Source organism: Pongo abelii, chromosome 7, assembly GCF_028885655.2.
Source record: "Pongo abelii isolate AG06213 chromosome 7, NHGRI_mPonAbe1-v2.0_pri, whole genome shotgun sequence".
Classification (NCBI taxonomy): Eukaryota; Metazoa; Chordata; class Mammalia; order Primates; family Hominidae; genus Pongo; species Pongo abelii.
Genome location: NC_071992.2, coordinates 149,333,085 through 149,352,060, shown reverse-complemented (window position 1 = coordinate 149,352,060; position 18,976 = coordinate 149,333,085). Strand labels below are relative to the sequence as shown.

Below are 18,976 nucleotides of genomic sequence, written 5' to 3'. Positions count from 1 at the left end.
AGGCAATTAGGCCTGAAAACATTCATTGACCTACTCCAGGTCACACAAGTGGTGTCCAAAGCTAGGATTTAACATCACAGACAAACCTTCCACAGACAGGCAAATGTGCAATGGTGGCACGCTGCTGACTGCACTGCCTAACAAAGGAATGGTCAGAGCATCCATGAAGCTCTGTAGTCGAGGAAGCACTAAGCCCTGTGGGTAGTCAGGGACGGCTCTTGGAGGAGGTGACATGGAATGCTCTGCCATTGGAACCCTGAGAAATGCAGGATATAAAGGTGTGAGTCTCAGAAGCTTCCCTGGGAGGCAGGAGAGAGCCTCTGCCAGCCTTTCGGAGACCACTTCCTGCAGCAACATAAGCACCCAAGGGTTCCCACAAAAAGAACCCCACTGACCCTCTCACATCAGGTGCTCAGCCTATCTAGTCAGCACCTGCACATGCCTTCACTGCTCTCAACTCAGAAGGTGGAGTGGAAGCATGGAGGTGCTTTCCCAGTTCAGGTTCTGGCAGATAAATAGACAACGAGGAGCAGGGCTTCCCCTCAACCTCACTCTGGAGCTGGAAGAACGAAAGGAGCAGTTGGCCCCATCTTCATCATAACTCAGACTCTCAGCAATGGAAGGAAACTTTCAAGCCATCAGTGCTACATAAGCATTATCTGGACCACTTGTTAGAACACAGATTCCTGGGACCCACCCTGAGGGCTGGGGTGTGGCCTGAGACTCTGCATTTCTAACCAGCTTCCAGTGATGGTGGTGCTGGTCCTGTCTTTCTTGATCACATCAGTGGTACATGGCTGGCCAGTCCCTAGCCCAGCACAGAGTGGGCATCCACTTTTTCCTGATGGGGGTCTGCCGGGAGAGGCAGTGCAGAGCTGTGAAGGTAGACAGGAGATGCCACTGGCTGGGGGGGGGCCTCAGGCACTAACTGTCCCTCTCTGGAAACTGAGAGGCTGGGGCAGATGATCGCAGAGATGCAGCCTCACTATAATGTTTATATGTTTGTAGAAAAGAGCTTCCAAGAGAAAGAAGGGGCAAGAGAAAGCCCAATGGTTATTTCTGTTAGTTGAGTCCATGCAATGGAGCCCGCTGTCCCCTGCACCCATCACTAGAGTGGGCAGTACATTTGGTAAACCTGGAATTTCTTAACTTATAGAGGGGGAAAATATGCCTGGATGGGCATTAGTTTGGGGGACAGATTGCATTTCAGGCTCCAGTTTTCCATCCTTCTTTGTAGTCATACAATTTGCACATGACTTGGCAGTTCCCCCCACTAAAGGAGCAGAGTCTGTTTCCCACCCTTTGTCTCTTGTTTGGCCATGGGATTTGCTTTATCCAATAGGATGAGGCAGAAATGGTAACGTGACAGATCTGAGCTCCACCAACAGAGGCCTTGCTTATTTCTCCTTGTTCCTGCTTCTGCCATCTACAGAAGAGTACGTTCCTCCGGAGGAGGATGAGAAACTCATAGAGCAGGGCCCAGATGTGCCAACCAAGACTAGACGAAATCCATCAATTGCCAGCTAACCCCAAGATTCTTGAGAGCAGCAGACTTGCCCTGCTGGGCCATCCTGCCCACAGTCCACCTGCAATCTGAGGAGCTAAATGGATGCTTCCCATAGAGTTCTGCTGAAATGCTAGGGTTGTTTCCATCCAGTATGATTGGTAAAGTTTTCTTTTCAGAATTATAAGCTCCTCAGGCCACAAGGAGGGCTCATAAGAAAGTAGCAGAGGGCCTTGCTGGTGGGAAGAGTAATTTTGAAAGAATATGGACAAATGGCAAAGACTTACTCTTGATGAACTCCTGGCCTCCAAGATGCAATGTCACCTGGTGGCTCTCCTGGTCATATGTCACACCAGGACACGTAGCATTAGCCCGGGCTTCAGAGGGATCCATCCAGTCTTTGACATTACAAAGCAGGACACTAGGTGAGCTCAGCAACCCACAGATGACATCACCTGAGAATCACAAGAGGGAGGAGAGGTCAATGTGATGGAGGGGGACCTTTAGAGACTCTTCTCTGTCCCCTGAGAGCATTTGCAGATTAAGATAGGTGACAGCATCTCAGGAGAAGACATAGACACTAGAATTCAAGAGCCTGGTTTTAAATTGAGACAATCCTGCCTGTGATTCCTGCACTTGTCTTATTGGCAAATTTCCAAGGGAAGGGCCACCTTCAAGCCTACGGATCCTTTCCCTCCCTATGAGAGCTTTCTTTCATGGCGTCCACAGCACTAACAGCACCTCCAACATCCTGGGGGCATCACTGCCAGAATCCTCAGTCACCATGGTCTACACCTGCTGAACAGAGTGATTTTCCTGAGCTGCTGCTGCTTCAGTTTCCTCTTCCTTTTTCTCCTCCCCTTCTGCCTCATTTCCCGTCATATTCACTCTCTCTCTTTCTCTCTCGCTCTCGCTGTCACTCTCACTCTCACTCTCGCTCTCTCACATGCACATACACACACACGTGATCAACCTTGAAGGGGCTCATAAAGGAGTACTTAGATTCAAAGTAAGAAACTATTTTTTTTGGGGGGATGGAGTAAGAAACTATTAAAAACTAAGACCTATGCACCAATGACACATATTACCCTATTAGGAAGTGAGCTCCTCGTCTTTGGACATATCCAAGCAGAGACTGTGTGTCCATATGCCTAGGATATGTGGAGAGAAATCTGTAACTAGGGGAGATGACATTGGACTCTTTTATCTTGAATATGTCTCCTGACTCGGAATTTTAAAAAGCTACCCAAAAATTATGACTTTGTTTAGCATCGGAAAGACCTACTCCCAAGGTAATGGAATTTGATAGTGATTTTAGCTGGATACATTCAAGTAACTCACACGTTTTTTTATATCTGCTATGTGCCAGCCACTGTGGTAAGTCTTTAAGTATATTAATTCCCTTAATTCTTATAGACATTACTATCTCCATTTTACTGATGAGGAAACTGAGTCTCATGTAAGTTAATTAAGCTGCTTGAGGATATTCAGATTTATAAATTTATATCTATGCCATTTGGATAAATAAAGCTTTTAGGGAGTAGAGTTGTTCAGACTCTTCTGGAAAAAAAAAGAGCAATATATTATCCCACAACTCCTACTCCATTCCTCATTCTCATTTCCTAATTTATGTCTAATCTGGATCTAGTTCAAAACAATTCTATCTCCAAAATTTCCCCAGAGTAGGTGACTCATGGATGTCTGGCTTAAAAATTTCACATTGTGTCCTTTTCGCTTCTGCTGGCCACTGTTAAACCGCAGTAGTTAAAAAACCAGCAGCAGTGAATCTCTGAATTTTTTTAAGTGGCCTTCCAGGTCATCTCATACGGTGGTTTCTGAACAAGGATGCTTAGACTGATGACATCAGAAATGCAGGGAGGGTTTTGAGAATGCTCATTTCTAGGTATCAACCACAGACTTTCTGACTTGGTAGGTCATGTGTATGGGGCGGAGTGCATTTGGACATACATGTTTGTAAAGAGCACCATGGACAATCACTGACCTAGTTAGACCACCTCGTTTTACTGATGGGGAAACTGAGGCACAGAAAGGAAGAATGGTTTTTCTAGGAGCTAGGAAATTGTGGAATGGCCAGCAGGCAGCAAGAGCCTCAGCAAGCTGCAGGCTTGAGGGCCGGCTGTGGAACGTGAGGGCGGCACCAGCAAGGGGCACACTCAGAGCCCGGGAGAGTTCGAGGAAGGCTGATCACTGTGGTCTGGCTCGCTTGAAAGCCCGGAAACAGAATGATGGAATTAACAAGAGGCAGAGTGCATTTTTCCTTTTGCTCTCAGACCTCAGTAAAGAAACCCATGCAGCTTTCCTCTTTAACTAGTGCCAAATGTCCCTGAGAAGGCTGTGCCTGAGAGGTGGGGGCCAGGGAGAGGCTGGAAGTCACTTTGCTGGTCATATATTGCCAGCTTAGCTTCAGTTGCACTCCTGTGACCCTGAGGCCATTCAAGGCCCTCAGAGCCCCACTTCCAAGCAGTCTCCACTAAAATGTAGTTCAGAAGCCCCATGAATTTTCATTAATAACTCTCAGTGGAAACAAAGCCATGGAGGGGTGGAGATTGGAGAAGGCTGGAGACTTGTTGGGAGGGGAGAAAGGAAAGGAGGGGAAGGAGAGGAATCCACCAGAGCTAAATGACTTTCCAGGCTGTGGTAAAGGATGCAGCGGAATTCTGTTCCTGGTCGTCAGCAGATCCAGCCAAAGCTTCATAAGTTAAAACTCCAGATTTGCCCACTGGACAAGACTGGGGAAAACATCTGCCTGATACTTTATGTGTATCTCAAAGAAGGCTTGACTTTCAGCATTGCAAGGTGAGTGTTTAGTTCAACATAATTCACAGATCACAGGTTAAACTTGGAGGGAAAAGCAAGCAAGCTGCCCGCCAGAAATATCATGGAAAAAAAGGATTTTGTGGGCTTACCGCTCCACGGAACAAAAACATTCTTCCATATATGATCCTAAGGAAAATGAAATCAACCTTTCCAGCTTGAAAAAAATCATATGGTCTGGTGAGTCATCGTGCATCTGGGGAAATTGTGGTATCTTCAGAAAATACATTTAGTTCAAAGAGGAATCCTGGATTTGAGTTATGTTGTTTCTAAATATAGATATACATCAAGACAAATATAGGGTGGGTGTGTGTGTGTGTGTGTGTGTGTGTAACATATTTTTCCTATCTAAACACTAACAGGAATCCACATCACATAATCATAGAACATTAAATGTAGAAGGAATTTTAGGAATCAGCTCATTCCAATCTGTGTTCCTGCCCCACGCCTCCAACAAAACATTCTCATTTTAGCCACCTCAACCACTGTGAGCTAAACTCAGCATTTTTCAGGAATCACCTTGTTTGAACTCTCAGCAGCACTCAAGACTGTTAACAACTTCCTCACCATGCAACGATCTCCCACCCTAGCTTTCGCGAGGATCCACTATCCCCATCTCCTTCTCCCCCTCTGGCTGCTCCTTCTCTATCTCTTTGCATATTCTCTACCTGTTATGTAGCTGTTCATCAAGATCAGCTCCATTCCCCTTTATCTCCTCATTCTGCACCCTCCTCCTAGAAAACCGCATTCATATCCACACATTTGACACCACCTCGAAGCTGTAATTTACACATTTATATCTCCCATCCACACTTCCCTTCTGAGCTCTGGATCTTTGCATCTAAAAACTCAGCTGACATTTTTTGGATGTATCAAAAGTCACTTCAAACTTAGTATACCCCACATGGACCCACGGCCTTCCTAAATCTCCCTCTCCCGTCGCCAAATTGGACATCCAATCTCTTTCATTCTTTGCCACACAACAGGTGAACAAGCTAGATTCCCAAGAACAATCATTGACACCTCTTCCTCAACCCCCAAATTCAAAGTCCTATTGAATTTGCCTCCTGCGAATGCTTTATATCTGTCTTCTATTCCCCCTCTCCACTGCAATAGCCCTAGCCCAGGATACCATACCTTCTACCCTGGACTACTGCGACAGTTTCTAACTCAACTCTGTATCTACTTTGACCCCTAGCCACAACCTTCTCCATATTCAAGCCATGACATGACAAGCGCTCATGTCAAAGTTCAAATCTGATCATGACACTTCCTTGCTTAAAACATTCAGGGGTTTCTAGTTGTCATTAGAATAAAACAACTATTCACGCCACCTACAAGGTTCTCCTCACTGTGGCCCGGCCTCTCCCTCCCGCCCCTTAAACCTCTGGCCTTGTACTCTCTGCTCCAGGGACCACGGCTTCCTCTAGGCATCTCTTCTTTATCCTGCACCCTCTTCCCACAGGGACTTTGCATATGCTATTCTTTCCATTTAACATCACCTTCCCTCTTCTCTTTATCTCATTTAAACCTACACATGATTCAAGATTTCAGAAAGTCTTAATTTATCTCTCTGAATGGGGCAAAACACTTATTACATGTTTTCAATGCAATATTCACTTGTCTTCAGAGTCTAGCAATTAACAATTATCCTGTTCTCCCTCTGGACCTGAGAGGAGGAGGTGGAAACGGTGGGGGTGGGAGGGGGAGTACAGCACAAGTGTCTATGTCATAAGTCAGGAAAGCCGAGTTCCCTTTGCTGACCACTGGAACATGGGTATCTGGCAGGTCACTTCCCCACTTTGGGGTCTGCCCAATTCAGCAGCATTCCTCTGCACCTACAGTAAGCATGGCTGTCCTAAAGGCTGAGGATAAATAACTCTTTCATAGCCTGGGGAGTTCGAATCCACCAGGGAGATGGATATGTGGACTTGGATACAAAGAGAAGGGACAAAATAGTACTCCAGGAAGAGGAAATCACAAGGAGAGCTTAAAGTTGAATAGGATGACTTGGAGGATGGGATGGGGAATCTAGTTAAGTAGGTGGGGGTTGGTGGTGAGAGGCCAATTAAGAGACTGGTACAGGTGCCAAGAAAATAATAATACAGGCTTAAATGTAGACTGACGTGACAGGGATGGAATACACCTCGATCTCAAACAAAATAATAAGAAAGCAACAGGAAATTGGAGTGACAGCTTCACAGAAGGGAAGAGGGCTGTGGGGCATTCAGCATGATCCCAGGTCTGTGGCTCAGGTGGCTCAGGTGCCCTTCACTGAGATCAGCTGGTTTAGGGTAAAAACTACCCATTCATTTGACTTTGAGATTCCTAACGGATGTCCAAGAGGATATATCTGGACAGCAGATGAGTGTATGGATGTCGACCTCTGCAGAGAGGTCACACCCAGAACAAAGACCCACAAGAGTTGGAGGTGGGACCTATCCATATCTAAGGATTCAACCCAGAAAGCTGAAGGAGAAGAGAAGGCATAGTTTAAGGAGCAAGAGAAGGGCATCTTGGAGGTCAGGAGAGGAGAAGGTCGAAAGAACTGGACAGCAGGAAACAGTGACAGCTGCCAGAGACAACATGCCTTCGGAGGACCAGAAGATGCCCCTGGTGACTGGAGAGCTGGTAGAAGCAGTTTGGGGGTGAGACAGGGTCTCAGCTTGCAGGGTCTGGCTGTGGTAGAGAAGGAGAGCAACCGGAGAGGCACTCGAGGGAAGGTCGGAGGTCAAGGACTCTGTGGTGCCACGCATGTGTTGGATTTTAAGAAGGGAGAAGGGCTAAGAACACTGTATCTGCCTCCTGCTGGGGAGCCCTGGAAAACACTGGGCTGGTGACAGGTGGAGAGCAGGAAGGAGGGCAGGGGCATTGTACTAGGCTGTTCTAGCAATAATATAGAGAAATACCTGAGGCCGGGTAATTTATAAAGTAAAGAGATTTAATTGGCTCATGATTCTGCAGATAGTACAAGAAACATGGTGCTGGCATCTACTGCTGGCGAGGCCTCAGGAGGCTTACATTCATGACAGAAGGTGAACGGGGAGCGGGCATGTTACAGGAGATCAGGAGTTAGAGAGAGGGGGAGGTGGCATATACTTTTAAGGATCTTGCAAGAACTCACTCACTGTCACAAGGACAGCACCAAGCCATTCATGAGAGATCCACCCCTGTTACCTAACACCTCCCACTAGGCCTCACCTCCAACACTGGGGATCACATTTCAACATGAGATGAGGAGGGACAAACATCCAAATTGTATCAGGCATTGCCCTGCAAAGGTAAGACAAGGAGCTCTTGTACCCAGGAGGCAGGGTTAGTCCTTCTCAGAAGGAGACACCCTCTACCCTGAGCCTGGTGAGGATATTGTGTAGATGCTGGAGGCAGCAACAGTCCTCGAGGTGATACCAAAAAACACCTGCTTCCTGATCAGCTCCATGTCTCAGTTAATAGTCTTCAGAAAACTGGGGGTCTCTCTGTCTCTAGCTCAGCTCACAATGACACCCACTCTGAACCGAATCCTCCCACTCTGTCATCTAAATACTGCTCATTCCACAAAGCCTGGTCCAAGTTCCTCTTCTTCCTGGTAGCCTTCCCTGACCTCCCTGTTGTTATCCCCTTCCTTCACACTCCAAGACTTCTACGTCTCTACCTCATCAGGCATTTGCATCTCACACTGCCTAGTTCTCGAGCCTCATGCCGAGTAGTGCTCCAAACATGTTTGCTGAATGCCAGCAGCGATGAATAAATGAGTAAAGGCCATTTATTCCCCTTTCACGGTGCACACTGCCTCTCCCACCAGACCCTAAGTCCTTTTCATCTGTTTGTAATGCCTAGCACATTCAATTGCACATATATGGTGATCAGTTAGAGTCTCCTGTTGACTTAAGTGAGAACCATAACAAGACATATCAGACTATTTCAATTTTTTCTAATCTTTAGAATTTTTCATAAATTTAATGTGGCCAGTCACATAGTGGCTTACAGTTTGATGCTGCTAAGGAGAAATAGGGTTGGTTTTCATATAAAACAGTTATAGTTTGATGCTGCTAAGGAGAAATAGGATTGGTTTTCATATAAAACAGTTAAGACCCTCTTAGTCAATCAATGGCACACCAGGAGCCAAATCTATATGCAGCATTTTGCACTCATTATCTTTATAACAAGTAGTCCAATAGAAAGTATCATTATTTCTATTTTATAAACAAGGGAAGTGCAACTTTGTTTAAGTAACGTGTCCAAGATCACACAGCTAGAAAGTGACAGCAGTGACTAGAACCCAGCTCCATAACACCAAAGTCCGTTCTTAACCACTAGGCTACACTCTTGAGTACATGAATTTATTTCCATAAACAGAAGTGCATCTCCATTGCTGAGATTCTATTGAAAATGATAGGCCTATTGATCACAGGACCTGGTATGCAGTGGGTACCCAATAGATCATTGTTGAATGAATGATGGTGAGATATGGGAATGAGCTAACATTTTTTGACCAAGTATGTCCAGTCCTGGCTTCACAAGTGACAGTAAGGTGCTGTGGAAGACACAACTTGGGTCAAATCCTGGCTCTATCATTTTTCAAGGTGTCTGAACATGAGCAAATGATTTAAATTATCTGAGCCTTAGTTTCTCAGTGTGTAAAATGGAGCTTGCAATATGTCCCTTAAAGACAGTAGAAAGGAATAAACCAGTATTACAAGGTGAAGGGGCCAGCACAGTATGTGACATGTGGAATGTGAATGTGAGTATCATGTGTGTATTGTGTACTTGACTATAGCCTTCTATTTGGGTGTAGGCACTCACACTGTACTCCCCATGCAGCTCCATGTTGTGTGTCCTGGCTTCTGCATCCCTGTGTGCTCCTCATCCCTTGTTAGGCCCTGGCTCTCACCGCCAACATTACCTCCTTGGACCTGTGTGAGGACGAAGCCATCGCAACACAGATCATGGTCGCATGCAAGAAGACAGAAGAGGTGAGCATCAGTCAGATTGGCTCCTGAGGCTGAGAACACAATGGGGTTGTACAATCCAGAAAGCATGTTTTGGAAACCAGTGGGTTCAAAGCTTTTCTGAAGTGTTGTGGTGGATCCTTGGCCTGGGGGAAAGGCAGAACAAAATTTTAAAAGACCTCAAAACATGGCAGAGTTGGACAGAGCTTACTGATCTCATAGGACAGTTTGTTGACTTAGCTGCAACTGTGCTCGAGGCAGCGTGTGGGCCAAGATGAGATGCTCTCTGTGCCACAAAGCTTCTGGATGTGCCTGTGCATGAAGAGGGTAGGGCCAGCCAAGGCCATGGCCCCAAACCCAGGAGATCGGGACAAATGCCCAACACATCTTCAAGGGTCCAAAGGGTATGTGTAGAAAATGGCCATATATTTTTATGTTTATTATTACCAGCAAATATGTATTGAGCTGTAAGTATATACACAGACCCCATGCCACATGCTCTACCTACGTGGTTTCATTTGATTTTCGCTGCCTTGCTCTGCTATCACACATGTTTCTGTCACACAAATTAGTTTAAACATGTGGTAGGGAAGCTTGGCCACTGTAATGCTGAAGTCACATTGCTTGCACTATCTACAGTTTTCTGAGCATGTCATTGCCTTGTGCCACCAAACATCATTAAAGGAATGCTCTGTAGACAAACGCAGCTGAATGCAACAAACTGCAAGAACTCAGGACTGTACACAATACCCATGATCCCACATTCTTCCTCTTGCCTGAAACTGGCCCCACCCAGGGGCTGTCTTCAAAGTGACCATTGCAGAGTTTTCCCTTCCCTTTGTGCAAGCAGCCCTTGTCTCCATAACTCAGCAGCCTCAACCCTTCCTTACACCCTCCCCATCAAGCTACCTTGCCCTTTTACATTTTCAGAAGCATTTCTTTATTATGAATTCAAAATATCTTTTTTAAAACTGTTCTAGCATTTTTAAGTAGAATTGTTAATGTTTTTTTCCATTGGTCTACCTAAAAGTGGCATGGCTTGGGTTTCCCGTCCCTAAGTCTAGTTTTCAAATTAGCCCTGTTAATTTTAGAGTGTCATTTTGCAAACATGAGATTTTCCAGGGATAGATATATAGAGCACTATAGCCTAAATGTCTGCCCCATTCTTATGCCCATTTTCCATTTGAGGAAAAGTCTTGACATGCAAACTGTCTGGCTAGGGTTTACACAGCCGGTGAGTGGTGGACAGAACACTAGGGCCTGTGCCCTTCACCACTCTGACTTCCCATCAGCCTGGCAGATCACCACATCTTATCTGACTCACACACCTGGAGGTCATAGAGAGGTTTTCAGTGTGAGACCCAAGAGCACGAGCTTCAGGTCAAACAGATCTGAGGCACCCTGCCAAGGAAGTCCCTAATTCCTTGGATCCTCAGCCTCCCAAGCTTCCCATCTGTACAATGCGGATGATAATAAGTAATCCTCACGGACATTGAGCTGATTAAAAAAACATATACTGGGGCCGGGCACGGTGGCTCATGCCTGTAATCCCACCACTTTGGGAGGCCAAGGTGGGTGGATCACTTGAGGTCAGGAGTTCAAGACTAGCCGGGCCAAATGGTGAAACCTCGTCTCTACTAACAATACAAAAATCAGCCGGGCCAAATGGTGAAACCTCGTCTCTACTAACAATACAAAAATCAGCCGGGCATGGTGGTGCATGCCTGTAGTCCTAGCTACTCGGGAGGCTGAGGCAAGAGAATCCCTTGGACCTGAGAGGCAGAGGTTGCAGTGAGCCGAGATCCCGCCATTGCACTCCAGTGTGGGCAACAGAGTGAGACTCCATCTCAAAAAAACAAACAAACAAACAAAAAACCATAGACTGTATATAAAAGGGCTGAACAACAATGAGCCTGACACTTAGCTTATGCTCAGCAGGTGTTTTACATATCTCCAAAAAGCCAGCATCTTCTCCCTCCAAGCATTGGCTCACTCAGCCCCTTCTGCCTCGAACACAAATCCACTCATCACCAAAGCCCAGCTTTATTTGAAGGGTCCATCTCTGCATTTGTACAGTTAGAATTCATCTCTCTCTGCCCTGATCTCTCATACATTCTATTTGTGCCTGTACTAAACCCGCTACCGTCCCTCTCCCTGTATTTAAGCTACTTGAGAGAGTCGGCCTCCCCTACAGCATGTGATTCTCCAATGTTTGATGCCGTAATCATAGCCTTATGTGACTATTTAAAAATCAATGTCAGTTAATCAAAGTTAATATTGCAATAGCAACCTTCCAAATGCTCAATAGTCATGAGTAACTAATGAACAGCATAGATTTGTAGACCATTTCCATCACTGCCAAAGGTTCCATTGGACGGCGCTGCTCTGGAGTCCAGGGCCACATCTCAGCTCCCCTTGGTATCTTCCACGTAGGGCAGGTGGCAGAGAGGACCACCTATCCTGAGAGCTTTGCATAGTGGGCTGCTTTTTTTTTTTTTTTTTTTTTTTTTTTTTGAGATGGAGTCTCACTCTGTTGCCCAGGCTAGAGTGCAGTGGCGCAATCTCGGCTCACTGCAAGCTCCACCTCCTGGGTTCACGCCATTCTCCTGCCTCAGTCCCCTGAGTAGCTGGCACTACAGGCGCCCGCCACCACGCCCAGCTAATTTTTTGTATTTTTAGTAGAGACAGGGTTTCACCGTGTTAGCCAGGATGGTCTCAATCTCCTGACCTCGTGATCCGCCTGCCTCAGCCTCCCAAAGTGCTGAGATTACTGGTGTGAGCCACTGCGCCTGGCCAGTGGGCTGCTTTTCATCCTTCAGATCTCAGTTCCAATGTCCCCTCCTCTGTGATTCCTTCCCTGATCACCCTGAAGCAGCTCATACCCGTCTTTACCTCCTCGTCCTGTTTCATTTTCATCCAAGCACCTACTGCCCTCTGAGATGATCTTATTGCTGGTTCAATTCCCCTATCAATCAATGATTCTGTTTTGCTCACAGATGCATCCACAGTGCCTACAAAAGTGCTTATTGCACTGCAGTAGTAGAAGCCTAGACAATGAAGCAGGCCAGGAAGGCCTTTCAGACTCAGAGGAGGTTCCACTTTGATGTCATATGTAGTAAGATGGTTCCTTTTCCTAGACCTCATCTGTGAGATGAGGGGTTGGGCTAGACAATCTCTAAAGAACCTTTGGGCACTGACATCCTTTGATTCTGAAAGACGCCATGGCTCATCCCCCAAGTTGAAGGCCACAGACATTAAGTAGGAGTAGGCAGCAGAGGGTATTGGGTGACAGATCAAGCTCTGAGACTCTGGCCCTTTCTTTAGTCCCACTGAAGGTTACTGAAGGTCAGAGATGGAAATGGACATGATTAACTACCCACTGGGAGCTGAAGACGTGTGTGGGCAGCTTTCAGAAACTGTGTCCTGTCCTCCTCGGTTGTGACATAGTCCCATTTTACAGAGGAGAAACTGAGTTTCAAGTGAAATAAAGAAGTTGTTCCTGATCAGAGACAGATTCAGGAAGAGGGAGGCGGGAGTTGGAAGCCAGACCCAACTTATTCCTCCTCCCCTCCTCCTCCACTCCACCCGGGGCTAGAACTGCTGCCGGGTGCATCTTCTGCTTTAAACCAAAAAGCAAAACAAACCAAAAAAAGCAAAATGTAGTTCTGCGCTTGATTTAGTTTGGCAACAAGGAATTTTCCTGATTTCCTTTGTAATTTTCCCCAAAGTATAAACTTTCAGAAGACAAAAAGGAAAAATAAAAATAACAAACACTAGGACTTTCTGTGTGATGTTGAAAAAAAAAAAAAAAACACTTAAACAGAAATACAATTGCATTTTTAAAAATGTCATAAAAGGGTAAGTCATGATTTTAAAGGACATTTTGGGTAGGGGTTACTGTTCTCTTTTGATTTTTATTTTTAGAAAATAATCCCTATGTTTTGTTATTTAAAAAGAAAAACAGGATAGTAAAAATAATTGGAATAAAGATTGTGGCAGAAATCCTATTGACCCTTGTCACTAGATTAGAGAGATCCGAGTGACCCTAGTCACTAGATTAGAGAGATCCAAGTGACCCTGGTCATAGATTAGAGAGAGCCGAGCTCTGCCAGACTCCAGTCTCCCAGGCAAACTCTTTGTGAAGTGGGGATGATGGCATTAGGTGAAAGAAGGACCACAGGGAAAAATACACAAACACTTGTCCCTGCTGTGGGCTCGCAATTGCTACCGAGGTCAGGGCAGCTTTGGGCCTGGGCTGTGGCATCGTCTCCACTTTCTGCTTTTCCTGGCACAAGTCTGAAGCTGCTGGAAGCCCAAGCCACTTGTCCTGAGTTACGAATCTCAGAGAGTGACACCTGTCCTCCCCTTCTCCCAACCCCCAAGTCCCAGGTCGAGCTCCCTTTGGCTGTCATCTGGTGCACAGCCATGGCCTCGGGCCCTCGGGAAACTTTTTAGCAGGAACAAAGATGATTACAGAAATGTTCTACACTCGCTGAGCTTTCCCCATGAGCCCGGCCCTGTCCTAACAGCTTCACATGTGTCACCTCATTCCAATCTGCCGATGACCTTGGTCCACCATGACTCCTGTTTTACTAAGGAGGAAACTGAAGCTGAGAATGTCAAGGAACAGGCCCAAGACCATGCAGCTCATATGCAGCAGAGCAGGGGTTCCACATAGGCAGGCGGGCCCCACTGTCCTCCCTTGCTCTGCAGCCCTTAACAGCTATGAAGGAGCTACAGGGCATAGGTCAGAGCCTGGCTGTGGCCCAGAGCGCATGGCTCAGAGCGTGCCTTGCTGGCATGTTTCCTTTGCACCCCGCCAGAGAGGAGGCAGGAGGTGAGCAGGGTGGGACAGAAGACCTCAGGATTCCAGGGAAAGAGCTCCTGCCTCTCTCACGTGCCAGCAGCAGCCCAGAGCACTTCCTTATGTGTACATGGGGATTGGAATCCCCTTTGTGCCTTTCTCCAAGAGTTTCCACGAGTGTGAAATGAAAAGATGAATGAGAAAGGAAGCCATAAACTATACAGTACTACACAGCTTGCTACTCAAAGTGTGGTCCCCGGACCAGCAGCACTGGCATTCTCTAAGGGGTGATTAGAAAGGCTAGCCCTTGGCCTGACGCCAATGATTTACTGACTCAGGGTCTGCACCTTACAGGGCCTGGGTTCGCTGGGAGGAAAACGTCCTGGGAGGGTAGAGATTAAGTGGGGAGAAGGAGAGAAGGAGAAGCTCTATGAATCAGAAAGCCCGGGAGGAGCGGCTGCTGGGAGTCCAGCACCCAGGCCCCAGCGAGCGGTTTGCTCAGCCTCTTGGGCCGCGTGGGCCTTCAAGATGGCACAGGCTGAACTCAGCGGGTTCTGCCAAGATCCTTCACTTCGTAGCTTTGTGTCCACTCTGCAACTTAGCTCTGCCTGCAGAATGAGGCTCTCAATCCTTGCTAGATTGCAATGGGATCAAATCTGATGGCACAAAGGAGAATGATGTGGAAATCCCTTTGCAGTCTCAGGGGAGGTCAGTGCCTGCCTGAGGAGCATGCTGTGCTGAGTCTGCCAAAGGATGGAGCTCAGAGAAGCCAGACTGAGGGTGTGGAGTGGGGAGGGGGACAGTCTGGCTCCTCCTCACACGCACCTGCTGGAAACCAGTTCCAAACATGACCGTGTGGAGCCACTGTGGCCCTAAGCCAACCAGCCTGACCAACCTACCCTTTTTCAAATACACAGCTGGAGAATCTTGACCACGGCTCCTCACTTTCACCTGGCAGTGAAGACTTCCAAAGCTGGTGGCCTTTGAGTTCCCCAGTGCATCTTGTTTCTGGAGATGGAAAGATGCTGCATTATTATCCTGCGATATTTAATAATTCAATCCAACAAACATTCATCCAACCCTAACCATGGCTAGGCACCAGGGCTACAAAGGTAAGTTAGTTTCTCCTGGTCTATTGGAGGAGACAGACATGTAAGAAGTAACTTGCAGCCCAGAGTGTTAGCTGCAAAGATACACATAATTAAAGAAGAGGTAATTAGAGAGGAAGGAGCAATGGATTCTATTCAGAAAGAGAAGCTAGAAAAGTTTCCCAGAAAAAGTGCATCTGAGTGAGGTTCTGCGATATTAATGAGTCTGCCGGGCCGGGTGTGGTGGCTCACACCTGTAATCCCAGCACTTTGGGATGCCGAGGTGGGTGGATCATCTGGGGTCTAGAGTTCAAGACCAGCCTGACCAACATGTTGAAACCCCATCTCTGCTAAATACAAAAAAAAAATTAACCAGGTGTGGTGGCATCTGCCTGTAATCCCAGCTACTCAGGAGGCTGAGGCGGGAGAATCGCCTGAACCCGGGAGGCGGAGGTTGCAGTGAGCCTAGATTGCACCATTGTACTCCAGCCTGGACAACAGAGTGAAACTCTGTCTCAAAAGAAAAAAAAAAAAAGAGTTTGCCAGATGGGAACAAGAGAGAGCCGATTTTAAGCAGAGGAAACAGCAGACACAGGGACCCAGAATTTCATGGGTGTTTTCAGAACTAGGTTCAGTAATTCAGTAATTTTTGGACTGTCAGTTATGAAAGGGGAGTGACAGGAGAGGAGAGAGAGGCTGGAGCTGGCTATGAAAGACCTTACAGGCACTTAGTTTCTGTTCAGGGAGTATCTAGAAGAAGGTTCTTAAGCTCGGAGATGGTGAGGTCAGACTTCCAGAGATCTTGCAATTCTCGGCCCTTTCTGATCTCTCTTTCTGACTTATTTTCAGCAGTCTTGCTATGTGGATGAGGTAGGATAAATTGGTTTGTTTTGTTCCCAGTATTTTGCCTTCCCCCTCAACGTTGCCAAATTTTGAGTTTCCTGTGGGAATTTTTGGAGGACAGGGGCTACAGCAAGGCTGTTTGAAGGCAACAGCTCTTCTTGCTTTGCAGAAAGCCTGAACTCACTGAAGAGGCAACGGCCTGGGGAGAGGAGGAAGAGCCTTGGAGAGCAAAAAGAAAGAAGAGATTCCCGCAGACCTGAGAAGAGCTCATGTTTATGCACGAGCACGTGTTCATGAATTGGGAAATTATGAGACAGGAGACTCCTGCTTTTCACTGGAGGAGGACAGGGTCTAATTATCCTAATTTGATGGTACCACATGAAACTGACAATACTCTACAAGCTTGGACTCACAGAACAGCAATGTTATGTGGTTCTAATATTTAATATTTTTTCCTTTTTAAGCCACAATTATAGGTTTTTTTGTTTGTTTTTTGATGGAGTCTTCACTCTGCAACCCAAGCTGGAGGGCAGTGGTGCAATCTCAGCTCGCTGTAACCTCCGCCTCCCGGGTTCAAGCGATTCTCCTGCCTCAGCCTCCCCAGTAGCTGGGATTACAGGTGTCCACCACCACACCTAGCTAACTATTTTGTATTTTTAGTAGAGACAGGGTTTCTCCATGTTGGCCAGGCTGGTGTCGAACCCCTGACCTTAAGTGATCCACCCGCCTAGGCCTCCCAAAGTGCTGAGATTACAGATGTGAGCCACCATGCCGGGCCAACCACAATTATGTTTTATTTCTACAATGGGAAGGCATACTCAGGTCTGGGACCCCAAGGGGCAGTGGTGTTTAGGGCCCCCTCACATCTTGCCCACACTGCCTGATGGGGCAGGCAGTTCTCTCCTGACTGACTCGTCAGGAATCCACAAGGCTCAAGCAGATGCCCCTTACTCCAGCTTCATCTTGGGTCTGTCTCTGGCCTATCGCAGCTTCAATTTGCCAAAGTCCCATTGCTTTGAAGAAATGGAGGTAACAGAGGATCAGCTCTCGACAACCTCATTCCATCACCTGCCAACCTGCTGCCCATTTCTCAGAGCACATCTGATCCAGAGTGGATGAGGAGCAGAACCACCACGTGGCTGCCCCACCTCACCTGGTCAGAAGTCATGCAGTCAACATTGTCACTTGTCCAAGCATAGAAATCACAGGAAATCTCTGGCTCCGTTGTGGACACGGTGAAGAAGCTGCAGGCCTCGTCCTCTGCGCAATCTGCAAGCACCATGGGATGGTCACTCACCTGGCTTTCCCAGGGGATGCTGAGGGCAGAGCAGACACATCCCCCTGCCCCTGCCCCACATGCCCAAACACACACACACACACACAAATATGCAGATATACAAATACACACACCCCCTCCAAATACACAAATATACACACACACATGCACACACACTTCCAAACACATAAAGACACACAAATATACACCTAAATACACACAGACACACACAAATATACACCCAAATATACACACAAACCCCCCACACACACAAACATGTGGATACACAAATACACACCCCCCTCCAAATACATACAAATAGGTACACACACATGCACACACACCTCCAAACACAAAAACACACACATACACCTAAATACACAGAGACACACAAATATACACACAAAAACCCCCCACACACAAATACACAAATACACATCCAAATACACCCAAGCACACACACACACACACACACAGCTCCAAACACACATACAAATACACACCCAAATAAACACATACCTCCAAATAAACACCCAAACACACACACACAAATACACACAAATACACATTCAAATACACACACCTCCAAATACACACACACACAAATACACACACAAATACACCCCCCAAATGTACCGCCACAAACACACATATAAGCACACATTTATTAAGTACATACCATGAACCTCATGCAGTGTTAAGTGTTTTCGGTGTATTGAATCATCGATCCCCCATCTTACAGTTAAGGAACTGGAGCACAGCTCCGTTCAGGCACTTACTCACCGAGGTCACAAAGCTACCAAGTGGCAGAGCTAGGATTGAGATCTAAGTAGTCAGACTTCAGAACTTGTACAGTTACTAAGCTGTATCTGCCTAAATTAAACCTTTTTTACATTTTAATTGCTTCTATTCTATGAGGAGCCAAGCCTAGGTATCCACTGAGATCATAACTTTGTTCAAGGCTATGTCCCATTTCCATGAGGAGCAGACAGCAGCCTTGCAGGGGATTGAATGATAGAATAGAATTCCCACTTCCTACAGTGAGTACCCTCTCAAGATGACAAGAGGCCACGCGCTTAATGAGGGCAGGGACCACGGCTGCTTTTTGTGGACACTGTGTGATAGGCATGAAGCATTCAACTGTGTAATATTCATGAATAATGATGGCAATTAATGATTTATCAGGGATTGAAGGTTTTGGTAGAAAATGTAAATTAAGGAGAAAAAGCGTACACTTACATATTTATCATTACAAAGCACTTTCACATATATTATTAATACTGATTCTTGCATTAGGTAAGAGGTAAATTTAGAGAGGGAATACCAAGACTAAAAATCAGTACAGTCTGTGGCTGATGGGAGCAAAGCAGTAACTTGAATACCTTTGCAATCCAATTCCTGAGCCCTTCCCACTGTATTTGCCCAGCTGAAAGGCGAGGGAAAGCCACTGGTATCTGGGATGGAGATGTCTTCCTTTTCTCTAACAGGACATCTCACAAACTGCAGCTCTACTGAGATGACATTCTTGGGTGCAGAGGTGGTCTTCTGGGGGTTTTCATCATCTCCTGATTTTCATCTCAGCATTGTACAGCTGTAATGTCTTCATGAACTAGGCACTGAGAGGTTGATAATGTCATTTTACCCAGAAACTGTCTGGCTTATTCAGAACACCCCCCG

General features: G+C 46.5%; 1 protein-coding gene across 1 annotated transcript in view; it reads right to left on the bottom strand.

Annotated features, from left to right (window-relative positions):
* Positions 1-18,976, bottom strand: part of TG (thyroglobulin) — a 276,418-nt gene that overhangs the window by 191,172 nt on the left and 66,270 nt on the right. The window contains exons 24-27 of the mRNA XM_024251255.3: positions 17,177-17,292; positions 14,992-15,100; positions 9,243-9,434; positions 1,792-1,959 (exon numbers count right to left, since the gene is read on the bottom strand). Coding sequence (XP_024107023.3) covers positions 1,792-1,959; positions 9,243-9,434; positions 14,992-15,100; positions 17,177-17,292 — 585 coding nt within the window. The remainder of the gene's footprint in view (positions 1-1,791; positions 1,960-9,242; positions 9,435-14,991; positions 15,101-17,176; positions 17,293-18,976) is intronic.